Here is a 27,895-nt window from a genome sequence, read left to right as displayed (position 1 = left end):
ACTATCTGTAAACCCCATCTAGCTCTGAGTTGCCATCTTTCAACACGTGAGCCTGAAACTTGCTCCCTTCTCTCTCTGAATCATGGACATTAATCTGAAACTTGTCTTGTGCCTTTTGAAAGGGACATTTTAACCAGATATGATGCCACACAGAACCATGGTTCTGAAGAAACAATTTTCATATCTGCATTTCTTTCATTTTTTTGCCATACCTCTCCACTCTGGTACCTTTTCCTCACGTCCCCAGAGGAGATTTCAGGACAGGAATGCATTACACATCCCCAAGACTATGCATGACGGGGAAATGTAAAACCTATCTCCTTTATTCAGAGACAAAACTCTTATGCTGTAAGGAACTATCCTTTAGGAATCCCCCTCTCTTTTTTCATTGTGAAGAAAGAGAAATAAATGTTGCCTTGAGAGAAAAAAATGCTCCTACCAGACCCATTTTACTACTCAATACCTTATAAAGATTAGATTTGCATGAATTACTCTAACCATTGAGCTGTTCAACGTGATTTTCCTTCATTACCAGTTTAGACAGAGAAATAAAGACCTAGCAAAAGCTGGTGAGAACACAAGTCAGCCAAGCAGATAACCAGAAGCCTGCTAAGAGGTATTAGAGGTATTATTATTGGCATTCTTATAGCCAGAGAAATATTGACACATCATAGATTGTTCCAGCAGCTGTCAAGATATTCAATTGGTGTTGTTCCTTGGGAATTTTCTGTGCTTATCAGTTCTGCTTCTCCTGTTTTCCCTCAGCACTTTCAGAATGGTTTTGGTGTATTCATTTAACTGAATATAAGTTGAATGGCAGATTAGCTTTCTTTACATGTAAAAGGGAGACAGTCTTCTTTCCTAAGTGAATGGATGACCCTTGTAATCTGATATCTTACTTTTAAAAATTAATAACTCATTTTCAGTCGCTATTCATTTTTTTTGCTGATAAATGTATTTGCTAGCATGTTAATTTTAGCAAAATCACAGAAGAGAACTAATGTAGCTGAAGTCAATTTTTTTTAAAAGCAAGTGAATATTTCTGGGCTTTTCCTCTTTGCAACACTGACTCAGCTCTAGTTTTTATTTAAAAACAATACCACTGCAAATTTTTATATTAGTGAACTGATTCCATTTTCACTCGAGAGATGGTGTAAAAAGCATAGGATACAGTACTACTTCACTGAGGATCATTCCACTACTTAAATTTCATCCAGATACTCTAGGTGATGGCTTTGTGAATTTGACTCAAAAAGTACTGTAGCAGACCTTCTGTACTACTAAAATAAATTAAATCAAAAGTCAGATTGGACTAAAAATTTGGTGGAATCTCAGTAATTGCTTTTTAATAATTTTCTTCCAGATGAAGATATGATTCAGTTACTCAGGAATGGTAGTCATGGCTCATATAGTAATAAAAATTAAAAAATTCTGATTATAAAAGTATTTAGCTAAAAACATTCCAAAAAAGAGTTTAAGTAGAAAGCAAAGAAATTTGCAGAGAATGAAAATATCCACTTGAATAGGAATAAAATTATAAATCCTGATAGTGAAAGACTAGAAGCTTGCAATAGGGATGTTAAACTCTTATGTCTTGAATCATAGAATAATTTTGGTTGGAAAAGACCTTTAAGATTATTGAGTCCAACGATTAATCTAACACTACCTAGTCCACCACTAAACCACGTCCTCAAGCACCACATCTACATGTCTTTTAAATACCTCCAGGGGTGGTGACTCCACCACTTGCCTGGGCAGCCTGTTCCAGTGCTTGATAACCCTTTTAGTGAATAAATTATTCCTAACATCCAATCTAAACCTCTTCTACTGCAATTTGAGACCATTTCCTCTCATCCTATCACTTGCTACCTGGGAAAAGAGACTGACACCCACCTTACTACAACCTCCTTTCAGGTAGTTGTAAAGAGCAGTAACATTGCCCCTCAGCCTCCTTTTCTAAACAACCCCAGTTCCCTCAGCTGCTCCTCATAAGACTTGTGCTCTAGACCCTTCACCAGCTTGATTGCTCTTCTTTGGATGCAAAAATATCTTTGATTTATAAGGGACCAGACTACAAAAAGACCCATCTAGATAAACAACAACAATGAAAAAAAATACCTTATTGTTTCATCAAATGGAAACCTGCACAATCAATAGCTCAAGCTGTCAGGAAAACCCTTCAGGGAAAGCTGAGTCATTCTTGCAGCCCTATGACTGTTTAAATTCCAGCTTACTCACCAAACACTGAAACACAGAAGCTGGTAAACACAAGATAAGAGGTTCAGAGAAAAATAGAGAAGGAAGACACAAAGAGAAAAAGGAATTTTTTTTCTAGCTTTAAGAAAAATGTACAGCCATTTCATTTCTACTTAAAAAGTAATATTCTGCTTGTCTGTTTCACAGAAATCCTTCTTTGATTTTTATCTTGTATCTCTATCTCTACCTGATAGTGTTTTTTATTAAAGGCTAGATTTACAAACTACAAATGAAAGGGTTCACCAAGGCAGAAAGTTATACTTTGAATTTCGTTCAGGTTAAGAGGCATTCAGATTACGTTCTTAAACCTCTCCCCCTCCTTACAACAGCATTCTCTGATTTTGGGGAATCCTTGACTCTGTGTCTCTCCTAGTCACCAAATTTTTAAAACATGGCAGCAGTGCAGAAGGCACTAGATAGATGAAACTCAACCACCTCTTCTTGTCTGTAGGTTTTTGCTTGTATCTTTGAAAAAGAAATTTCAGCCAGAAGCTGCCAGGGTTCAAGTTGAGAAGGGTAGGTTCTGTTTCCTTTTAAAATGGTCTCCTTGGAAGTACCCCTATGAACAAATAATTTTCATTTTTACTGTTTTTGACAGCTGTGTGGAAAGGAATTTAACAGAATGCACAATTTAATGGGACACATGCACTTGCACTCAGACAGTAAGCCTTTCAAGTGCCTCTACTGTCCCAGCAAATTCACCTTAAAGGGGAACCTAACCAGGCACATGAAAGTCAAACACAGCATCATGGAAAGAGGATTTCATTCTCAAGGTAATATTTTTCAGTTATTTTCTGAGAGATTTGAAGGAGCATATCAGTAAATCCAAATGGGCTTTGTACCATAGATCTACGGTCTCATACCATAGATCCAAAGTGACTGGAAAAGACTGAGATCCATAAGCATAGGAATTTGTTATTAACTATCTATATTACTCCAGTGCTATAGTTCAGAGATCCCCAAGGTAGTGACCCTTGTCTCAGAGAACTTTCAGACTAGATATGTGATGATACAGAGGTACAGACCAAGATGGAGTAGTAGATTGAGACAAAGTGAGACAGTATTTGTGAGCACAAAGGAAATAAATTTATTGCACTACGTTGCTGTTGTCAAGTGTTAGGGAAAATATAGTCAGTAGTGTCAAAGCAGAGAATTTATCAAGCCATACCATACATTCTTGTACTTAAGCCCAGGGCTGCCCATTACTGTGCAGAAGGTGCAATATCCACAGCACCACAGAGCTTCTCCCAGTATGTGGGTGCCCCTGAGACACAAATGGGAGTGAGCTGATGGAGAGAGCCTTAGTGAGACTGTGGCACGTGTAGTTGGCCAGGGGAATGATTTGAGGACATGGCTGAAATGGCATTGATCTTCCTGACTGAGGGTGTGGTTCCATTATTTTTTAAGAAATTTTACAGTTTGGGGAGGAGTTGATTCCCAGATGCTGACAGACCACAGCCTAGCAGCCATGAACAAGCAGACATTTCCCCCCAGATACATCTGGTTAGGAGTTTATAGCTTTTCTCTCATCTTTGAGGTACATCCCCATGGTTTTAAACATGGGGATAAATCATAAATACATTCAAAACCAACAGAAGCAAAAAATCTAGAAGATTTCACGGCTCTTGTTCACTTCTTTTTGGATTCTAGTCTGGAATGGGAATGGAAGCTCAAATAGCACTACATCCAAGAGCCTTTCTGCTTCAGATATGTTAATTCTGTGATGTATTGTCATAACTGATGCTAGACAAGGCCATAAGCTCAGACCCAATTTAAAAAGAAGCATGTGGATAGGAAGAGATACTCCTCTCTCTCAAAGTTCAGGGATTTTTTTGACCACTCAGGTTATCCTGCAAAGCATTTCCTACCTCCTGCCCACCACATACACTTCATAAAATCAGCCTCATCTGTACACACATGCCAATGCAAATTTCTAAAGAAGTGGGGTAATTAGAGGGGATTGGTTTGAGAGTTGTGGTATCCAAGATATTTTTGGTTAAGATTTTCTGGATAAATAACTCCTTCACAGTTAAGACTTCTTGGTGTTCCTCAAATTCAGGCTTTAGGGCAGCCTGGCACATATGGAAAACACATGCTCTAATGAAATTTGGGATAAAATTTACAAAGCTCCTAACAGTTAATAATATAAATGGCTCTTTTTTTCCTTGTAAATATTCTACAGCACTATGCTAGTTACACAATTACTTGTAATTGAAGACAATCTAAGTGCTTTTCAGTATACAGAGATTCTTCAGCCCTTGAGGGTTATCACACAGAAGACAATTTGTGAGGGCTGCCACCTGCTCATGAACCATTTTAACAAATACAACCTGTTGCCAAGTAGCAGTTGTATCTAGTGAGGCTGCATAAATCCTACAGAAACTGCACTTAATTACTGAGGAAAAAAAACACAACCCAAAACTAAGCAAGTAAAATAGTAGCTGTCACGGTTTAATGCTGGGCTGGCAATTAAACAAATGACAGATGCTCTCTATTAACCCCCTCTCCCTCACCCTATAGGGAAAGGGGAGAGAATAAGGGAGAGAGACTTGTGGGTTGGAAACTAAATTTACACAGCTTTAATGAAACAATAGTGATGAAAAAAAATTAACATTAAATATATACAAATATATACAAAACCACTATCATGCTTCCCCCCCCCCATAACGCTCATGTCACCACTGAGGTTGTAGGGCAGGCCCTGAAAAAGTCCCAGACTGGACTCCTGGAGTCAGCAGCAGATTGGAGCTGGATGCAGGAACACAGGGATACAGGAACACATGGATCAGGATCAAAGGCAGACAGAGTCCTCCCAGGATGCCTACCATGGATGAAGAAAGCTTGACTCTCGTGATCCTTCAGATTTATACTGAATATGACATGTATGGGAAGGGATACTTTGGTCAATTTTGGTCATCTGTCTGGTCCATTCCTCCCCACAGGAGGGTGGCAGGTGTGACCCCTTTCCTCCCTTCTGTTTCCAGAGCATAAGATGCTTTTCAGAACCAAGCAGTGGCCTTGGTTCTGCACACTGTTCTCCAGCAGTAACTATAAACATCAAGCATTATCAGTCCTAGAAGCAGACACTGACTGAGAAACAAGCTATTAATTTCAGCAAGTGCAGCTACTTAGAAGTGACTTAACCGAAAAGTAAAATTACTAAAAGGAAAATTAGTTCTGTCCTGGATCAAACCAGGACAGTGTCTCTCATAGATTTTTGTTATTGGGTGAAATCCTTACCCCAGTAATGTAATTTTTCTTTTAATTAAGATGTATTATGCCTGCACTGTCTGAATCTTCTTCTGTGCATCCTGATGGTCAGAGCACATTAAAGTCCACAGATGCCTGCTGGGTAATGTCTGGGTTTCCAGCAAGAGGAAAAGAAAGGAGATGCTGTGACAAATATTAAGACAAATCTGATCAAGGAGCACACTCAAATTTATACTACACAACTCCAAATCATCATTTGATTATAATGATTTCTTCAAGCTGAAGCACTATCTAGCTTTTCAGTAGTGCTAGATGAGAGAGGAAAAATCAAAGAGGGTAGAGGTCGTAGACTGATGAGACATGATTGTGTTTTCATTTTTAAAGTAGTAGCGTTGAACCAGAGGGTCCCTAGAACAAATCTGTTAACATGTTTTTAATCTCTCCCACTCCTCTGGAAAAAATGTACAAAACCTGGGACTTTGATTATGGCATGTAATGGTTTAGATCAAAGTGCTCATTTTAAAAACAAAGGAAGGAGGAAGTGGGAAGGTTCACTGGCAAAAATAGTTAACAAGAGGCTAGGACACTTCACTTATATTCCTAGCTCTCTCATCTAGTGTCTGGCATGTATAGCACGTTTTGTGTGTCCCGACCTGGCTGTGAAGTGAATACAGTAGTAGTTCTTGCAACAGCATCTCAAAGGAGATGCCATGAGATGTAAACAGTAAAGTAGTTGGAGATAGCTGGGTGGAAGACAAAGGTAAAATACTAAATAGAAGGCCATCTCATGTTTTTAACCACGTATCACACAGTAACATTTGCTATATATATAAATTGTTCCTTTTTTCCTCCCTCAAACCACTACAAGAATTGGGAAGAAGAATTTCCCTGTCCCAGACAAATGTCTTGAGAAGTTTGAAACAGGAAGAACCCTTTGATCTTTCCCAGAAAAGCCAAGTGAAAGGAATCTCATTTCATTTGGATGGCAAGAGTCCCAAGGGAAGCTCATGTCAGGAAGAAGAAGAAGAAAACTGCTGTGAGACAGAGCATTACACCCCTCGCATGTATCATGACAACAACAAGCTGTACGTAGGTCAAAATATGTCTGGCAAACCTGAGTGCATGATGAAGGACGGTAATGAGAAGGAAGAAATGCTAAGTGAGGGAGGACAGGAGAAGAGAATAGGAAATTCAGACAAACAGGAGAGTCAAGGAGAGACAGACCTTGCAAGCAACAAAGAACACTTAAGCTTTATACCTTTGAAAAGGCCAGACTTGGCCATTCTCTCTCTGATTACTTGTATTTCAAACACATGAACAAAAGCTGGAAAGAATTACTGGGGGAAAAAATGGAAAAACAAGCAATGTTTATAGGCATTAAAATGGACATTTTAAAACAGCTGGAAAATTTGAACCAGATAGCTTTTAGCATGAACTGTAATTTAGCAAAGCCTGGAAGTTTGCAGTAGTCTTTAGAAATAAACAAGCCAAATGAATAAGAATAATTTAAGGTAAAACATGTAAAGAATAAAAGAATAAAGCAGTCCAAGGTCACCAAGAAATGCAATAGATATTGACCAATAACATTTTTATACTTATCCAACTGATGTAGAAGCAGACAACAGGATGAGTACAGAATTTCATTTTCCTTTATCTGGGGTGGTAGAGACTTATACACAATTTTCTACTTATCAAAGCAGCATAATTTAGCATTTGATTTGTTATCTGACTAAATATATATGAACATTTCTAACCATAGGTCTCAAAAAATCTGAAAATGCTAAGTATTTCACAGTATTTGACACTGTCTCACATGACATCCTAGTTTCTAAATTGGAAAGATAAGGACTCAATTGATAGACCACTTGGTGGAAAAGGAATTGGCTGGATAGTCACACTCAAAAAGCTGTGGCCAAAAAGCTCAATGTCCAAGTGGAAACCAGTGACGAGTGGTGTTCCTAAAGGGTCAGTACTGGAACTGGCAATGTTTAACATCTTTGTTGGTGACATGGACAGTGGAATTGAGTGCACCCTCAGCAAGTTTGCTGATGACACCAAGCTGTGTGGTGTACTCGACACACTGGAGGGAAGGGAGGCCATCCAGAGGGACCTTGACAGGCTTGAGAGGTGGGCTCATGCAAACCTCATGAAGTTCAATAAGGTAAATTGCAAGGTCCTGCATGTGGGTCAGAGCAATCCCAAGCACAGTTCCAGGTTGGGTGGAGAAACGATTGAGAACAACCCTGAGGAGAAAGACTTGGGGGAGCTGGTTGATGAGAAGCTCAACATGAGCCGGCAATGCATGCTTGCAGCCCAGAAAGCCAACTGTATCCCAGGCTGCATCTAAAGAAGTATGGCAAGCAGGTCAAGGGAAGTGATTCTCCCCCTCTACTCCACTCTTGTGAGACCCCACCTGGAGTACTGTCTCCAGTTCTAGAGTCCTCAACATAAGAAGGACATGGAGCTGTTGGAGTGAGTCCAGAAGATGGCCACAAAGACAGAGGGCTGGAGCCTCTCTCCTATGAAGACAGGCTGAGAGAGTTGGGGTTGTTCTGGAGAAGTCTCCGGGGAAACCTTATAGCAGCTTTCCAGTACCTGAAGGGCACCTAGAGGAAAGCTGGGGCGCAACTTTTTACAAGGGCATGTAATGGTGGGACAAGGGGTAATGGTTTAAAAGTGAAGGAGGGTAGATTTAGACTAGATATAAGGAATAAATGTTTTACGCTGAGGATGGTGAAACATTGGCACAGGTTGCCCAGAGAGGTGGGAGGTGCCCCATTGTCCTGGTTTAAGCAAGGCTGAAGCCAATTTTCCATTAACTGATTTTTTTTTTTTCCTTTAGTAAACTCCCTTTTAACTAGCAGCAAGTTTTCCAGCTAGTGGACTGAAAACACTGGAATGTTTATGTTACTGCTGAGACGCCAAGGTCACCTTGCTCTGCCACCTCAGGGATGCTGCTGAGAGCAGAAGAGTCATATCTGCAGCCCATAGGGAGGAGTGGACTAGATGGACAGCAAAATTGACCAAAGTATTCCATTCTATATACCTACATAAGCTCAGTGTAAGGTCAGAGATCACAGAAGACAACTTCCTTCCTGCTTCTTCTTCCCTTCTCTTCCATCCATGGCTGGCATCCCAGGAGACCTCTGTCTGTCACCGTTGATCGCTAGGCTCATGCATTCCTGACCCTCATAACTCAACCCTCAGCTCCTGTCTGCACTGCTGCTATCTCTAGCAGCAGTCTGGGACATTTTGGAACTGCTCACAGCTAAGGAGAGTGCCATGGGGGTTGCTGGGGGTGGGGGGAGGAAATAGGGTTTTGCACATTCCTGAACACAATTGTATATAATTGTACATATTTTCTTTTGTCATTAGTGTTTAATTAAAGCTGTCTAGTTTAGTTTTCAATCCAGAGAGTCTCTCTGTCATTCTCTCTCTCTCCTTCCCTACCTGGGTGGGAGGGGGAAGGGATCAAGATCATTATTGTCTCTGGTTTAATTGCCGATCCTGAGTCAAACCGTGACAATAATTTATTGGCGCCTGTCCTGGTTTGAGGACAGTGCCCAATAGTGGGCTCGATCTTAAGCCCAGTGTATAAATTCTCAGTAATTAGTGAATGTTTAGAATTCCATCTCTGATGGCAGGAATCCCTCAGCTATGGGCAACGCTTCTGCTGAATATACCTATGGGTTGAAAACTGAACAGACAATTTCTGCAATGATTCTGCTGGATCTTTTTCCCAACATGCAATTGTACATGTGGCATGCAGCTGGGATCATAGTGCTCTGTGCAGCTGCTCTTGTTATTGTTTTATGGTTTATCAACAAGACTACAGCCAAAGCCATAATCTATCATGAGATAAGCTATTTAGTGATCACAGCGGGTTTGATACCAATCTGTATGGTGGCACATTATACTAAGGATTTTTATGTGAACAGAAAGTTCTGTGTTGGTAATGGCAGGGTCAGTATTACCTCACCTGTGGGATCTCTTGCATAATTATTATAAAGAGGATATGAGAACCTGGGACAATAAACCCACTGTTATTTTCCAGATATGCGTACAAGATCTGCTAAATAGAACAAATGCAGGAGATGGTCCTTCCAGGAAGAAGGCTTCACCACTCTCCAGTAACTGGTCCTTCAACCAGGATGGTGCATTGAGCTCAAATGCCAGGTATTAGAAGTGCCCTGCCTCCAGCCAGGAGGAGGAGAGGGACAACTGAGTTTACTGGACTGTGTGGATTTTGTGGCCTGGCACATTAGAACCACAAAAGTATAAATCCTTGGTGGACACTGGTGCACAGTGCACACTAATGCCATCAAATCATAAAGAGACAGACTCCGTCACTATTTCTGGCATGGCAGGAGGATCTCAAGAACTGACTGTTGTGGAGGATGATGTGAGCCTCACTGGTAAGGAGTGGAAAATGCATCCTATAATGACTGGCCCAGATGCTCTGTGCATCCTTGGCATAGACTACCTCAAGAAAGGATATTTCCATGACTCGAAAGGGTACTGGTGGGCCTTTGGTATAGCAGCTGTAGAGACTGAGGACACTGAACAGCTGCATACTTTGCCTGGCCTTTCAGATGACCCTTCGCTAGTGGGGTTGCTGAAGGTTGAAGACCAACAGATGCCAATTGCCCCTTTAACGGTGCATAGATGACAATATTGCACCAACAGAGATCCCCATTCATAAGCTGATCAGGCAATTGGAAAGCCAGGGAGTGATCAGCAGGACTCACTCATCCTTCAACAGTCCTATATGGCCAGTGCAAAAGCCTGATGGCGAGTGGAGGCTGACAGTGGACTTTCGTGGCCTGAATGAGGTTACACCACTGCTCAGTGCTGCTGTGCCAGACATGCTAGAACTTCAGTACGAGCTGCAGTCGAAAGCTGCCAGATGGTGTGCCACTACTGACATTGCTCATGCCTTTTTCTCTATTCCTCTAGAACCAGAGTGCAGGCCACAGTTTGCTTTCACCTGGAGGGAAGTCTAGTACACCTAGAATTGATTGCCCCAAGGGTGGAAACACAGCTCAACCATTTGCCATGGACTGATCCACACTGCACTGGAGAAGGTCCAGAACAGCTGCAGTATATCAGTGACATCATTGTGTGGGGTGACACACCAGAAGAAATCCCAGTCTCTCCTTTCTCTACCTGTGTGGGAGGGGGAGGGGATCGAGAACATTATTGTCACTGTTTTAATTGCCAATTCTGAGTCAAACCGTGACACAAAATCATGTTTTTTCAGTGATGAACTGTTTTATCATATACATTCAAGTTCCTTGCTACCACTGCAAAATAACACCTCTTGAAAAAAGAGCTATCTTTCAAGAAAAACAATGTGGTCAAGCAGAAGAATTAGAAATCCATCAGGAATCATGTACAACTGCATTCTTTTTCAGTCTCAAAGGGAAATGATCAGGTAGAAATTCATTATTAATTCAGTCTAGGGGACTGTCTTTTAGAAATGGGAACAAGTCCTTCAGTTACCTTCTTGGCAATATATGCCTCTGACTGATAAAAGATCCTATTTTAGGAGGTATACAGCCAAGAGATTGAGTCCATTGACTCTCAAAAATGTCTCTCTCAAGGTAGTTCCCAGCTGTGCACCATTCACGATCAGTCCACTCCACCTTTGCAGCCATATAAGTTCCTATAATAAAAGTTGAACCTGATTGCAATTTCTATAATGGTGGTCATATAGACGAGTTTTAGCAAGTCACTTCTGCAATGAGTAGAGCAGAAAAGTGTGCATCCCTTGTATAGCCCTTTTTTCTATTAATTGGAAAGTGTTACAGGACAGCTAGAAAATCCTTATCAAGAAAGAGACAAATGGTTACATATCAAGAGCATTCCAGGAAAATCGAACAAATGAGACATTTTCAACAGAGCACAACTCCCAGCAGATAACACCATAATCAGAAAAATGTCATCTACTGGAAGTATGCAGTCCAGAATTCCCTTACAGACCTCATAAGGGAAGGTGTCAGATGTTTCCTCAGGAAAGGAACTCACTGCAAACAAGTCTAATTTGTCTGAATGGTTAACCCAAACATTTTCAACCACACCTTCACTGGAGCTAATTTATCCACTTCTAAAATCCCACTTCTCATTGGAGCAAAAGCAACAGCCAGGTAGAAAGGAGTAGCGGTCCCCAGAATGGCAGTGCTTTTCGGGAATAATTTGCAACGTAAATTCCTTTTCTTGCATTCTTCCTAGAAAATAGAGAATATTTCATTGTAATGAGGCCTTGAGACTGTGCCTGGTCACAGAGTCACACTAAGCTAATTCATAAGCACCCACAGCTAATTCATGTTAGAGTAGTAAAGAACTCATCTAAAACTGTGACCAGTCAGAAGAATTGCAAACAAAGCTATAACTGAGATAAAGAGGCAGTGCCAAGTGACCCAAGTAAAAGGATTATAGTCCTCCGTATTGCAGAACAAGAGACCCCAAGGGACAAATTAAAAGTGAAATAACAGCCTTCATTGTGAAGCATCTTGCTTTTAAAAAATAAGTTATTTTCACACTATGTACATCGGCACCATTTTGGGAACAGACAGTAACAGTCTTTGATTTTTAATAGCTTTGAAAACACAGAAATTTGCTCTCATAACCAAGTTATTTCCCTTTTTTGAAGGATTAGCTTCATTTTTTTACTTTGAATAGAGACCCAGAAATCCTGTAGAGACATTGCCTGTGTCCTGGACCTTGGGACACTAATTTTCTTTTTTTCTCCTTCCTAATCTGAGTCTATCTACCTTTTTCTTGCAATGTTGTGGAAAAAAAAGTAACTCTTCTCTGCTACTTGGGTTTTCAGCACAATAAAGACCAGTCTCCACCACATCTATATTAAATCACATCCATACCATTTTCCTGCATTATTATATGAAGCTTAACTTCATCCTCTTGGAGAACATCAGAGCAAACAAGAGTGACCACAAACTGATACATCTGAGGTGCTTTCCAAACCAGATGCTCAAGAAATCTTGCTGAAGAATTGTAAATTGGCAACACTATAATGACTCTGGGCAAGTGAAGTATGTGTTTTGTTAAATTAGAGGCTTTTCTGCTGTAAAGGGCAGCAGGGAGAATTCTGCAAGACACTGTACAGAACATAGTAGGTGGATGTCAAAAGTTGGTTTAATAAAATTCGAGGGTAAAGGAATACAATGTATTTACTGAGTGAAGTTTTAAGATGATCTTGGATTGAACTGTTTTGAGTCTGGCCACCAGGACTCATCCATCTCCTTGTGAACCTGAGTTCTCCTGGCAGCTGAACGCCTTCAGTCTCTGAAGGTAAAGACAGGTGCTATGTGCTTAGCAGCTCAAAGAATAAAACACTTTATGATAATATTAAAATAGAAGATTATCCTGCTCTGTGTCCTATAAAACATGTTCTTAGCAAGTTACGAGAAAGTTTTCACACATTTTTACAACTCTGTATTGGTTTAGTGGCTATTCTCTTATTGCTCTCTTCATACAGTGCTGCTGTACTCTGCTATTATGAGTGTACAGTTAAGAAATAATGTAAGTACTATATTTATTATTCCAATAATTTTTTTGTAATTACTAACAATTTGAAAATAAGTCATATCTACTTAGATGAACAAGATATAACAGAGTTAACATGTTGTACTCCTAAGAGATTTTGCAAATGATGTAGTAAAGAAATGTTTAATCTTGGTAAAGAAATTTTTCTTAATGTCAAGTCTGAACCTCCCCTGATGCAGTTTTGAACCATTCCCACACGTTCTGTCACCAGATACCAGGGAGAAGAGATCAGCATAGAATAGAATCATCAAGGTTGGAAAAGACCTTCAAGATCATTGTGTCCAACTGTCTGCCCTACAACCCTGTGGGAAACTGTTCTTCCCCACATAAATCTAAACAAAATGCTTTTTAAGCCAGCAAAGGCCTCTCCTGATTATTCCCAGCTAAGGGACTAAAACAGACTTGCTTCTCAAGGACAACTGAAACCAAAACAATGGATTTGGTCCGGGACAGAAAGGATGAGCGACAAGTCACCCTGTGCACCTGGTAGTCGCTGCCCTAACTTGGGGCTCATGGATGCCAATTGGCTCTGGACAGTGACATTGACTGGACAGGTGGGTCACGGGGGTATAAGGGCAGCGAGCGCAGCAGGTGGGCCCTTTCCTCCTCCCTGAGGCCCGTTCGGACGCTTTCTGCGTGGGACACCCCCCTGCTGCGGACACTGGTGCTGGGACCCTGCCTGCCTGCCTGCCCCAGGTCGAGCCTGAGCCTGAGCCTTAGCGCTGAGCGTGTCGGGGTCCTGACCCCTGGGGTCGGGCCGGAGCCCCACCCCCCCGTGTTGCTGCTGGTTGAGAGGAAACCAACCGCCGCTGCACCCGCTGCCGAGAGGCTGCCCCTCCGACACCACGGGCTGCGGACTCTGCCGTCCTGCCTGGCGAAAAGGGGCCACCAACCGCCGCTGCCGCTGGGAACGGAGCCGTCCGGGACAAGCCGGAGGGTAACACGCGCGCGCACACACACTCCTCATACTCGCACACACAGTGCGACCTCTTAAGGAGGCTGACGTCGGGCTTCCTCCCTCTTCCCTTTGGTCCTTAACCCTCTCCCTTAAAAGCACAGGACCTCTTGCATTGCCTCCCTAAAGGACACTTTCTTACTGTGTGTGTATATATATATATATATATATCCCTGGTAGCCACTTACATTTGCATCTTCCCTAAACATCATCCCTCAGTTTGTGTTAACCCTTAATAAACCGATTAATTCGTGTAGTAAACATTGGTCTTAGAAACAATTTGTGAGCGTGGTAGGGGGGTGCACTCTAACTACCAACCTAAAATACGGTCCCACGGTGGCCGTTCCTCTGTGAGAGGCGAGTGCCACGTGTGAGCCCTTGGTCTTATTCAAAAACCCCTCCACATCGGGGGCAGAGGGAAAGTCACAAAAGCATCCTGACAGCCGGTAGCCCCCAATATCGGCTCGCAACAAACCCCTAACCACTAAACCATCTCCTGAAACACCACCTCTACCTGTTCTGTGAACACCTCCAGGAATGGTGCCTCCACCACTTCCCTGGGCAGCTTGTTCCAATGCCTCACCACTCTTTCTGTGAAGAAATGTTTCCTGATATCCAATCTGAACCTCCCCTGGCGTAACTTGACCCCATTTCCTCTTGTCCTATCACTAGTCACTAGGGAGAAGAAGCCAACATCCACCTCACTACAACCTCCTTTCAGGTAGTTGTAGAGAGCAATGAGGTCTCCCCTCAGCCTCCTCTTCTCCAGGCTGAACAGCCCCAGCTCCCTCAGCCTCTCCTCATAAGGCCGGTTCTCCAGACCCCTAATCAGCCTAGTTGCCCTTCTCTGCACCCTCTCCAGCACCTCAATGTCCTTCTTATACTGTGGCACCCAAAACTGCACACAGTACTCGAGGTGTGGCCTCACCAAGGCTGAGTGGAGGGGCAGGATCACCTCCCTGGTCCTGCTAGTCACGCTGTTCCTGATGCAGGTCAGGATGCTGTAGGCCTTCTTGGCCACCTGGGCAAACTGCCAGCTCATGTTCAGCCAGCTGTCAATCAACACTCCCAGGTCCCTCTCTGCTGGGCAGCTCTCCAGCCCCTCCACCCCAAGCCTGTAGCACTGCCAGGGGTTGTTGTGACCAAAGTGCAGGACCCGACATTTGGCCTTATTGAAACTCACGCTATTCACCTTGGCCCAATGGTCAAGCCTGTCTAGATCCCTCTGCAGGGCCTCCCTACCCTCTAGCAGATTGACACTTCCACCCAGCTTAGTGTCATCTGCAAACTTACTGAGGGTGCCCTCTATCCCCTCATCCAAGTCATCAATAAAGATGTTAAACAGGAGCAGCCCCAGCACTGAGCTTTGGGGAACACCACTCATGACTGGCTGCCAGCTGGATTTAACTCCATTCAACATAACTCTTTGGACCCGGCTGTCCAACCAGTTATTTACAATACAGCAGAGAGGAAACAGCCTAGGAGGTTCCAGGAGTTTGTGGAAGATAACTTCCTGACAAATCTGGTGAGGGAGCCAACTACAGAAGGCACCCCACTGGACCTGTTGCTTGCAAACAGAGAAGGACTTGTGAGGGATGTGATGGTTGGAGGCCATCTTTGGCACAGTGATCACAAAATGATAGCGTTTTCAATTCTTGGAGAAGTAAGGAGAGGGGTCAGCAGAACTGCCACCTTGGACTTCTGGAGGGCAAACTTTAGCCTGTTTAGGGGCCTGGTTGATAGAGTCCCTTGGGAGGCAATCCTGAAGGGCAAAGTAGTCCAGGGAGGCTGGATGCTCTTCAAGAAGGAAATCTTAAAAGCACAGGAGCAGAACCTCCCCTTGTGCCAAAAGACGAGTTGGCAGGGAAGAAGAGCAGAGAACTTTGACTGGAATTCAGGGAAAAAAATGAGAGTTTATGTCCTTTGGAAGAAGTGACAGGCAACTTAGAGGGACTACAAAGATATTGTTAGGCTACGCAGGGAGAAAATTAGAAGGCCCAAAGCCCAGCTGGAACTTAATCTGGCTACTTCAGTAAAAGACAATAAAAAATGTTTCTACAAACATATTAGCAACAAAAGGAGGGCTAAGGAGAACCTCTATCCTTTATTGGATGTGGGGAGGAACATAGTGACAAAGGATGGGGAACAGGCTGAGATACTTAATGCCTTCTTTGCCTCAGCTTTTAGTAGTAAGACCAGTTGTTCTCCAGGTACCCAGCCTCCCTGAGCTGAAAGACAGAGAGCAAAATGAAGCCTCCATAATCCAAGGGGAACTGGTTAGCCAAGACTGCTGATAGATAATGGTAGGCGGCTTTGTGAGCACTTCCACCAGCACCCTCAGTACCCCTGGGTGGATCCCATCTGGCCCCACAGACTTGTGTGTGTCTAAGTGGTGTAGCAGGTTGCTGACTGGAGGTCCCAGTTGACTTGAGGCTAGCAAATGTGACACTCATTTACAAGAAGGGCTGGAAGGAAGATCCAGAGAACTACAGACCTTGGTGCTGGGGAAGGTTATGGAGCAGATCATCTTGAGTGCTATCACGTGGCACATGCAGGACACCTGGGTGATCAGGCCCAGTCAGCATGGGTTCATGAAAGGCAGGTCATGTTTGACTAACCTGATGTCCATCTATGACCAGGTGACCTGCTTAGTGGATGGGAGAAAGGATTTGGATGTTGTCTACCTATACTTTAGTAAAGCCTTTGACTCTGTTTCCCACAGCATTCTCTTGGAGAAACTGGCTGCTCATGGCTTGAACAGGCTTTGCTGGGTAAAAAACTGGCTGTGTTCAGTTTTGGACCCCTCACTACAAGAAAGACATTGAGGTGCTAGAGCATGTCCAAAGTAGGGCAACAAAGCTGGTGAAGGTTCTAGAGAACAAGTCTTATGAGGAGCGGCTGAGGGAATTTGGGTTGTTTAGTTTGGAGAAAATGAGGCTGAGACCTTATTGCTCTCTGCAATTACCTGAAAGGAAGTTGTAGCGCAGTGGGCGTCAGTCTCTTCTCTCTAGTAACAAGTGGTAGGATGAGAGGAAATGACCTCAAGTTGTGCCAGGGGAGGTTCAGATTGGGTATGAGGAAAAATTTATTTACTGAAATGGTTTTCAGGCATTGGAATAGGCTGCCCAGGGAAGTGGTTGAATCACCACTGCTGGAGGTATTTAAAAGACTTGTAGATGTGGTGCTTAGGGACATGGTTTAATGATGGAATTGGCAGTGTTAGGTTAACAGTTGGACTTCATGATCTTAAAGGTCTTTTCCAACCAAAATGATTCTATGGTTCTATGAGTACACATGTCCTATGAGAAGGGCTACTAACTCTGGGTTTGTCTAATTTGGAGAAAAGGAGACAGGGGTGACCTCATTGCTCTCTACAGCCTCCTGAGGAGGGCAAATGGAGAGGGAGGTAGGTGCACAAATCTATGGAGCCAGATGGGATCCACCCAAGAGTGCTGAAAGAGCTGGCGGGGGTCCTCACCAAGCCACTTGCTATCACTTACCAGCAGACACCTTTGTGTCTTTGCCACTGCATGGGTCTCCATCCCGTCTCCGCTGAGATGGCAGATCCAAGAACCTCACCAACACACCATCCCTCAAACATTAGCACGCCATCCCCAGGCTTATTATCTCTAGTGAATCTGTTTTTCTCCCTTTCCTCCTTCAAATTTAGTTTAAAGCTCTTTCAATGAGCCCTGCTAACTCCTGCACAAAGGTCCTTGTCCCTCCTTTGAGACAGGTGTACCTCATATGTTGCCAGTAGGCCTGGTGTCCTGTAGACCAATTGCATCCAAAAATCCTGCCAGTGACACTAGGCTCAGAGCCAGGTATTGATCTGCTGGCTCTTCCTGTTTCTTCCCTCATGATTCCCTGCAACTGGAAGGATAGAGGAGAACACTATTTGTGCTCCTGATCCCTTCACCAGTTGCCCCAAGGCCCTAAAGTCTCTCTTGATAGCTCTTGGACTTCTTGTTGCAACTTCATGGCTACCTACCTGAAAAATCAGTAATGCATAATCATCTGAGGGCCATACCAGGGTAGGAAGTTTTCTTGTCACATCTTTAATCCAGGCCTCAGGGTGGCAACAGATTTCCCTAAGAAGTGGATCTGGTCTGCATATTGGGCCGCCTGTTCCCTTCCGAAAGGAGTCTCCTATGACAATGGTCCATCTTTTTTTCTTTATGGAGGCAGTTTTGATGCAGGACATAAGCCAACAACCTCAGTGACTCCTCCAGGCTAGATAAAACCTCATATTGAGCCTGCTGTCAACCAGCACCCCCAGATCCCTTTCTGCAGGGCTACTTTCCAGCCAGGGTCTAGGACAACTGTCCACTGCAACCAACTCTCTGCTGGACAACTCTCCTCCAAACACTTTGTCCTGGTTTAAATATTAAAGGTGAATCCCAAAAACCAGAGGGCAGAATTGCTCTCTATTACCCCCCCCTCCACCCTCCCAAGGGAAGATAGAAGGTGAATAAGGAAGAGAGACTTAAACTTTGGAAATTGAAACTACAAACAAATCTACTATAACACAAGATAAAAGGGTAAAACGTGGGGGAAGGACAGGTAAGTATCTATGTACAAAACCGATCTTGATGATGGCAGGGATATGGAAAAGGCAGGGCCGCTCCAGGGGAGAGGTCCACGGCTCCTCACAGCACCTGATGCAGTTGGATTCTGGAGCGAGCACGTGGGAAACCAAAGGAACCAGCAGCAGCCCCAGCAGGGAGAAAGGAGCAGGAAGGGAGAAGGGCCCAGCTTCCGGCTCTCCTGGCTTTTATAGACTGTGACAGGAAGCAGGCAGGAGTACTGACCCTTCCAGTGTTTTAGAGTCCTATGGACCCTCTCTCTATATAGGTGTCCAACACCATGCAAGGGTCTCCCAAACCATTACATTCCACCCCTTATTCGAAACCACTTCTCGTCACAATAATTCACCAGGTTGTCAACTGTCCTTGTGCAATATAGTTCATTGCGTCCAGACTCTGGATTTTCATCCACCGTGGCAGTCTCCCAGGGCAGAGGTGGTGTCACAGGGTTCATCGGAGTTCATGTTCTGCATGTTCTTCTTGGGTGCCACTGCATTCTCCTAGAGACAAAACACTGAAAACAACTTATCACTATCATTCAGTAATTAAAACTATACAACCCAAACTAAATACCCTCAGCCAGGGTTAAGCTCCCCCGTGGAACACACTGAACTTCCCCATTCTCCTGCACTACCCACCAAGTATGTCCAGGACCTTGAGCAGAGACAGCCCCATGGATGGGTTGGCCTCTGCCCAAAGCAGGGTATACCCAAACAGTTTTTCCCAGTAGATTCCTTTCACACACAACAGGGACTTTACCCCTGTCCACTGTATGTAAAAATTTGACTGGTCAGGCCCGGCTCGGTTGGCAGATCTCTTAGTATTAACTAACCAAGTAGCTTCTGCCAAACGTTTATCCCAATTTTCAAAAGTTCCACCATCCATTGCTTTCAGAGTGGTTTTCAGCAGGCCATTGTAGTGTTCAATTTTTCCAGCCGCTGGTGCATGGTAAGGGATGTGGTATATCCATTCAATACCATGCTCTTTGACCCAGCTGTATATTAAGTTGTTCCTAAAATGAGTTCCATTGTCCAACTCAATCCTCTCAGGGGTACCATGTCTCCATAAAACTTGTCTTTCGAGGCCCAAAATAGTGTTACACGCAGTGACATGAGGGACAGGATATGTTTCCAGCCACCCAGTGCTTGCTTCCACCATTGTAAGCACATATCGCTTGCCGTTATGAATCTGAGGGAGGGTGATGTAATCAACCTGCCAGGCTGTCACAGTTTGACTCAGGTTCGACAACAATGCTCTCGATCCCCTCCCACCCAGGTAGGGAAGGAGAGAGAGAAAAAGAGAGAGACTTGGCTGGATTGAAAACTAAACTGCACAGCTTTAATTAAACACTAATTATATAAGAAAATATATACAATTATATACAGATATGTTCAGGTATGTGCAAAAGTCTCTCGCCTCCCCCCACCCCCAGCAACTCCCACAGCACTCTCCTTAGCTGCGAACAGTCCCGAAGAATCCCGGACTGCTGCTGGAGAAAGTGGAGAGTTGTGAGGGTCAGGAGAGCTGGAGCCTAGGGGTCGACAGCGATGGATGGACAGAGTCCTCCCTGGACGCCGGCCATGGACAGAAGAGAAGGGAAGAAGAAGCAGGAAGGAAGTTGTCTTCTATGATCTCTGAGCTTACGTAGATATATGGAATGGAATATCTCTGGCCAATTTTGCTGTCTGTCTAACTCAGCCTCCTACGGGGGGGGGGGTCATAGATCTCCCCGTAGAAGGTTGAGCCGGCAGACTAAAGATGTGACCTCGTAGACCCAGCAGTTAGAAAAACATGCCACCATCTTATCAGCTTTAGAAGAACACACTGTTGCTAGTTAAAAGAAAGCTTACTGAAGGAAAAAAGAAATCAGTAAAAGGAAAAATAGCTTCATCCTGGCTCAAACCAGGACATGGGGTTAAATCTAGTTGGCGGCCAGTCACCAGTGGTGTCCCTCAGGGCTCAGTTTTGGGCCCGGTCTTGTTCAACATTGTCCTGGTTTGGTGGGAAGAAGCGATAGGGGTGTTGCAGATTCCTGCACATACTTGTATATAATTGTACATATTTTCTTTTATCATTATTATTTAATTAAAGCTGTCTAGTTTAGTTTTCAATCCAGAAAGTTTCTCTCCTTCATCTTCTCTTTCCTTCCCTACCTGGGTGGGAATATCGTCGCTGGTTTAATTGCTGATCCTGAGTCAAACTGTGACAAACATCTTCATCAATGATCTGGATGAGGGGGTTGAGTGCATCCTCAGTAAGTTTGCAGAAGACACCAAACTGGGTGGGAGTGTTGATCTGCTAGAGGATAGGAAGGCTCTGCAGAGGGACCTGGACAGGCTGGATCAATGGGCCAAGGCCAATTGCATGAGGTTCAATAAGGCCAAGTGTCGGGTCCTGCATTTAGGTCACAAAAAACCCAGGCAATGCTACAGGCTTGGGGAGGAGTGGCTGGAGAGCTGCCCAGCAGAGAGGGACCTGGGGGTGCTGGTGGACAGCCAGCTTAACATGAGCCAGCAGTGTGCCCAGCTGGCCAAGAAGGCCTACAGCATCCTCGCCTGCATCAGGAATAGCATGGCTAGCAGGAGTAGGGAGGTGATCGTGCTCCTGTATTCAGCACTGGTGAGGCCGCACCTCGAGTGCTGTGTTCACTTCTGAGCCCCTCACTACAAGAAGGACATTGATGTGCCGGAGCGTGTCCAGAGAAGAGCCACCAAGCTGGTGAATGGTCTAGAGAAAAAGTCATACGAGGAGCGGCTGAGGGAACCTGGGATGTTTAGTTTGGAGAAAAGGAGGATGAGGGGAGACCTCATTGCTCTCTACAACTACCTGAAAGGAGGTTGTAGAGAGGTGGGTGTTGGCCCCTTCTCCCAAGTGAATAATGACTGGACCCGAGGAAATGGTCTGAAGTTATGGCAGGGGAGGTTCAGATTGGATATTAGGAAGAATTTCTTTACTGAAAGAGTGGTCAGGCACTGAAACAGCCTGCCCAGGGAGGTGATTGAGTCACCATCCTTGGATGTATTCAAGAAACGTGTAGATGAGGAACTTCAGGGCATGCTCTAGTGGCTGAGATTGTAGGTTGTGTGTTGTGGGTTTTTTTGGGGGTGTAGTTTTGTGGAGTTTGAGGGGGTGGGGTGGTTTGTGGTGGGTTTTTTTGGTTGGACTCAGTGATCTCAGAAGTCCTTTCCAACCATGACTATTCTGTGATTCTGTGACATCCAATTTCTATTTTACCTGTTGGGAATGGCATTATTAGCACTGACAAAACCTCTGAAGAGCAAGAGAGAAAATACATTCTGTTTATTCAGTGATCTCATGACATTAGCCATTTGGGTTATAAACCACATGGATGGGAGGAGGTTTAAATCAATAGTGATGGAGCTGCGGGGGCTTCAAAGGAGGAGATCTTGAAACACAACAAAACATTTTGACCAACATAACTGAAATGTGGCACTAAACAAGGCACCTGACACAATGAATTGCAGAGTCTCAGTGCAGAGCGATCTTGATAAATGAGCCAACAGGTAGCTCATGAATTTCAATAAAGAAAAGTGCAAGAAGCCCATGCACTGGTATGGCTGGGAATGGACTGGCAACAAGAGCACTCTTGTTGCACATAAGGCAAACCTGGCTGATGTGCCGGGCTACATTAGGAGGGGTATAGCTAGCAGATCAAGGAAATTTATTATTACACACTACTCTGTGCTGGTGAGGCTGGCACTGGAATATTGCCTCCAATTTTATTTGTCTCCTTCAAGAAGGATGTGGACAAACTGAAAAGGGTCCAGCAGAGGGCTATCAATGGGGCCAGGGGCCTACAGCATATACCCAGTGAAGAAAGGATGGAGGATTTGCTTAACCTAGTGAAGAGGAGGCTAAGGTGTGATCTAAGACCTACCTATCACAACTTGTAGGGCAATTAGAATGATGATAGCCAAATTTTGGGTAGTGTTAGACGAGATAACAGAGGCACTGGCCAAAAATCGTGGCTTGTGAGGTTCAGGTTGTACAATAGGGGCATTAGAAAGGATGTTTTTGATAGCAAAAACTAGTGCAGCACTGGAACAAGTTGCTCAGAGAGGTCACTCAGTCCAGAGAGGTTTTTTGAGACTTGGCTAAAAAAGATATGAAAGCCCCACTAACCCATATGCTGGCATTGCAGCATGTGCTCAGAACTAGAGGAGCTCCACCCTTCTCCAGTGCAGCGTGGATCAGTCCATGGCAAATAGCTGAGCTGTGTTTCCACCCCTGGGGTAGTAGATTCCAGGTGTACTGGACTCCCCTCCAGGTGAAAGCAAACTGTGGCCTGCACTCAGGCGCTAGAGGAATAGAGAAAAAGGCACGAGCAGTGTCAATAGTGGCATACCACCTGGCTGCTTTCGACTCCAGCTCGTACTGAAGTTCTAGCACATCCGGCACATCAGCTCTGAGAGGTGGTGTCACCTCATTCAGGCCACGAAAGTCCACTGTCAGCCTCCACTCGCCATCAGGCTTTCGCACTGGCCATATGGGACATTTGAAGAGTGAGTGGGTCCTGCAGACCACTCCTTGGCTCTCCAGTTGCCAGATCTGCTTATGAATGTGGATCACAGAGTCTCTATTGGTGTGATATTGTTGTCTATGCACCATTGAAGTGGCAATTGGTACCTGCTGGTCTTCGACCTTCAGCAACCCCACTAGAGAAGGGTCATCGGAAAGGCCAGGCAAAGCATGCAGCTGTTCAGTGTCCTCAGTCTCTACAGCTGCTATACCAAAGGCCCACCGGTACCCTTTTGCGTCATGGAAATATCCTTTCTTGAGGTAGTCTATGCCAAGGATGCACGGAGCATCTAGGCCAGTCACTACAGGGTGCATTTGCCACTGTTTACCAGTGAGGCTCACATCATCCTCCACAACAGTCAGTTCTTGAGATCCTCCCATCACTCCAGAAGTAGCGACGGAGTCTGTCCCTTTATGATTCGATGGCATTAGGGTGCACTGTGCACCAGTGTCCACCAGGGCTTTATAGCTTTGTGGTTCTGATGTGCCAGGCTACAGAATCCACACAGAAAACTCGGTTGTCCCTCTCCTCCTCCTGGCTGGAGGCAGGGCACCTCTAATACTGAGCATTTGAGCTCAATGCACCAGCCTGTTGGAAGGACCAGTCGCTGGAGACTGAAGCAGCCTTCTTCCTGGAAGAACCATCTCCTGCATTTGTTCTATTTAGCAGATCTTTCACGCATATCTGGATCATAGCACTGGGTTTTTTGTCCCAGGTTCTCATATCAACTTTATAATAATTACGCAAGAGACCTCACAGGTAGCATCAAAGCGGGTCCTGTCTCTCTCGCTGCTGTCTCGTAGCAGGACATCTCCTCTTAATGGCTGCAAAACATGACCAGTTGTCTCTAGGAAGATACTGGGGTTTACCTTCCCATCTGTTCGGCATCTTATTCCTTCTGTCAGTCATTTTTTCAATGGCTGAGGTGTAGAACTGATGGGAATCAGAGAACATGTCTCTGCATTGTCATGCTTTCAAAGCCGGTTGTTGCACAGTTGGTCTTTCTTAGTCATCAAAACATCCCATGAAGGAGAATATATGGGCATGTGCTGCTGGTGCAGCCTGTGCAAACCTCCGAAACATGGGCATGTCACACAGGACATCATTGGGATTTGTAATCCTGTGGTTATCATAGATCACCTCTCGCACAACTAGTTTGCTCAAATACGTGATGGCTCTTTCAAGAGCAGGCGTTCTGCTTCGGCACCAGTTGATGTCACCCTTATGGGGGCATCTCTCCCTTACAGCTGAAAGAAGTCGGCTCCACAGGGTGGTAGTTCCTGTTTTACTACCAAGTGCTCTATCAATACCAGCATCTCTGGCCAGGAATCCCAACTGCTTGGCTTCTTTCTCGTCCACATCATAGGTTTCAGCCCCACTATCAAAGCATCGGAGCAACCAACAAAGAAGCAGCTCACCTTCATTGCGGGTAAAGTCCTTTCTCATGAGGTGCATTTCTTTTAGAGAGAAAGGTTGGACAAGATCATCGTTGTCATCTGCTTGAGAAGGGCCTGCTTCTCCATCTACTTGAGAGTGGCCTGCTCCTCCATTTGCCTGAGAAGGGTCTGCTCGTTGTGGAGAACAGCCATGGGAAAAGGGGCCTCTATCTGTAAAGAAGTAGGCAAAACAATATGAGACCAGCTAAGGGCCAGGGCTTGCTGTGAGCAGCACTGCAAATGTTGACAAAAATCAGAACACTGTTTATCATGTGTTTGGTGTGTGATTGGCTACATCCTGGGAGCCCAAGGACTGTATATGTGCCAAGGAGCAGGTGTGAGTGCTGTTTACACTCTCTGTACCCCGGTTGCTTATTCTCAGTTCCCACTGTAAAAGTATATAAGGGAGCATTTTCTCATAATAAACGATTCCATTGCTTCTCACCCTGGAGTCTGTGTCTTAAACCACCACAGCTCCTCCTGGAGTGCTGGAGAAAAGTTTTACAATTCCGGTGGTGGCTCCACAATTGATCGTCGGAGGATGGAAAGCGCGTTCACTACAAATTTACTTTCATTACCTTCTGTTGAACGGATAGGCAAACAATTGCAGAAACATGGGGCAACCAGTCTCCAAGGAACATAAGTTGTGTGCTGAGGTTTTGCAATGAATTTTAAAAGAACAAGGTTTTGCAGTGTCTTCATTGAAATTAGTGAAATTGTTTGTGTGGATTAGAAAAAAAGGTACTTGGTTTTCTACTGCTGGTGCTTATGATAGTGCTGTCTGGGCTAGAGTGGGGGAAGAGTTAAAAATTCGGAAAGACCTTCAGTTCCTGGTTTTAGATGAGCTGGTAATCACCTGGAAGGCAGTGTATACTGCTTTGAAAACGTTGCAGCCCGCTGAGGATCTGTTGCAATCTAAGGTGGCATCCCTGCCTTCTCGGGCTGATGAGGAAAAGGGCTCATGGGATTTTATGTGATAAAGTTAGAAAATCTAAGGATGCTTTCGGCCCCGGATCTGTTGATCTGGAGGACAAGTCGGATCTATACCACCACGCTCCCCCCCGCCCCACGTCTCCCTCTCTCCCCCTCCCCCCATGCGGCTTTTGGGGATGCTGCTCCCACTGCTCGAGACCTTTTAGAATTACAAAGATGTAAATCAGTGGGGGGGGGGGCAGTGTTGTTTGGAGAAAGTGGTAGTTCCTTCTGCACCGCCCTATGAAACAGTTGAGAAAACTGAGGGACCTCTTGTTACTGAATTGACTAAATTTTTATTATTTAGAAGGCTTGGGCCTGGTTAGGCCTGACCAAGACAAGGCTTTTAGGAGAAACTGTTCGTATAGGAATCATATTGGGAGGGGGAGTGGGTTGTTATGTCTTACTTCAGTAGTCACAGAAACCACATGTACTAGACAAGCGGTACGTACAAGTAGCTAAGGGCTAGTGTTACATAATGAGTAAGATATTATGCTTAAGCAGCTACCGTGGAAAGAATAATACAATAATAAATCCTGAACCTATCACACAGTAGCCAAGGTCACAGTAACCAGTTATGCTACTTGAATATCCCCTTTCCCCATCCCAACCTGGTTTGAATACCAGGGACTACAATCAATAGGGTGACCAATGATTTTTGTTCAAAATGAACGTGTATGAAGTTATGTAACTCGAAGGGGCCAATCAATGCAAAGGTTAAACTCAATGAATAATTAAAAGCGAGCATTATATGCATTTTTATGTTAAATATTTTAGACAATAGAAATTTAATATATAAAAACCTGTTGATTGTAATGCAACTTAGGATACACTAGGAGGAATTATCCCCCGTATCCTCCACACGTCAATAAAGAAGTGTCTGCTTATCTACATCACATTGGTGTTGATAAGTTATTTTTCCCATATTTGGTGACACACTGATTGATTTGGATACTCAGATAAATGAACCTCAGGCATTTCCAATTAGCAGTCAGATGTTTGATCAGTGTCCTCGGGATGCTTTAAAGAATGGTGATATTGCTTTGTTAACTGCTATGGCAGTCTGGAGCATGTAGCCCTTTCCTATGAGGTTGTAAAGGAGGTCAGGAAGGCAGTCCGCGATTGTGGCTTGCAGAATCATTTTACCATGAATCTTATTTCAGCTATTGGTGATAGTTATGCTATGGCACCAACCGATTGGAAAGCCCTGCTGCGTATGATTCTATCAGCAACTCAGTATACCGTTTGGTGGGCTGAATATCAGGAGTTAGTTAAGGTGCAGGTCTTGGGTAACATCGCAGCTGGTTTGGGAATCGGTGAGAATGAACTGTTAGGACAGACCGCGAGAGCTACCCCTCGGGCGCAAGCGGAGATGCTGCGAGCAGAATTTAGCAGGCTGCGGACCTAGAGTTAAAAGCTTTACGTGAAGTACCCGAAGCAGGGTGGCGGGAATCGTCTTTTGCCGCTATTAGACGGGGGCCGCAGGAGCCCTATGTTTCTTTTATAGGTCGACTTCAAACAGCTATCTCAGGGCAGGTAGACAATGAGGAGGCGGTTCGTGTGTTGTTGTTTCAGCTGGCCTTTGAAAATGCAAAAGTAGACTGTCAGAAGGCAATTACCCCGATTAGGCACTCTGTTAAGTCAATAGCTGAGCTATTGAGACCTTGTCGAAAAGTGGGCTCAGAAAAAAATAAGGCATCTGTGTTGGCTGCAGCCCTTGCTCAGCAGCTTACAGTGGGCAGAGAGGGTTCGAAGTGTTTCGAATGTGGTAAAGAGGGTCATCTTAGAAAAGAATGTCCGATCGGGGGGTGGGGGGCGGTCAGAAAAAAAACAGTAGACGTCCCGCACCCCGGGCCTGAGAAAGGGACCGGCGGCTGCAGAAAGACGCCCCGCACGCCCCCCACCCCGTCCCCCCATCCTTGCCTTCTCCAGGCCGGCAACGCCCTTCTCTGTCCCCACTGCTGCTGATCACAAGCAAGGACAAGGGGGGTTGGGGAGTACTGGTAACCCACAGATATTTTGGATACCGAAACAAATCTGGAAAATGGCGTTTGTTACAAGACCTTAGGGCAGTGAATGCTGTCATGCAGCTAACGGGGGCCTTACAACCTGAAATTCCAAATTCTTCTATGATTCCCGCAGATTGGCCTTTATATGTGATTGATCTTAAGGATTGCTTTTTTTACCATATTGTTGCATCCTGATGACTGCACATTTTGCCTTTTCAGTGCCTTCCATTAACAACCAAGGGCACATGCAAAGATACCAGTGGGTGGTACTGCCACAAGGAATGATGAACAGCCCCACCATATGTCAGATTGTGTTGGACAGTGCCATTTTTCCCATTAGAGCAGAATTTCCACAAGTAACAATT

The 27,895-nt window shown here is 44.5% G+C and overlaps 1 protein-coding gene across 1 annotated transcript in view; it reads left to right on the top strand.

Moving 5' to 3' along the window:
- The window catches only part of LOC127395164 (zinc finger protein 366-like), a 42,882-nt gene extending 34,130 nt beyond the window's left edge, over positions 1 to 8,752 (top strand). Inside the window, 3 exon segments of the mRNA XM_051641664.1 lie at positions 2,855 to 3,029; positions 6,335 to 6,718; positions 6,721 to 8,752. Of these exon segments, the coding sequence (XP_051497624.1) occupies positions 2,855 to 3,029; positions 6,335 to 6,718; positions 6,721 to 6,935 (774 nt within the window). The 3' untranslated portion in view covers positions 6,936 to 8,752.
- The last annotated feature ends 19,143 nt before the right edge of the window (positions 8,753 to 27,895 follow it).

The sequence above is a fragment of the Apus apus genome, chromosome W (genome assembly GCF_020740795.1).
Source record: "Apus apus isolate bApuApu2 chromosome W, bApuApu2.pri.cur, whole genome shotgun sequence".
In the NCBI taxonomy this organism is placed as follows: domain Eukaryota; kingdom Metazoa; phylum Chordata; class Aves; order Apodiformes; family Apodidae; genus Apus; species Apus apus.
This window is presented reverse-complemented; position numbering and strand designations above follow the sequence as displayed.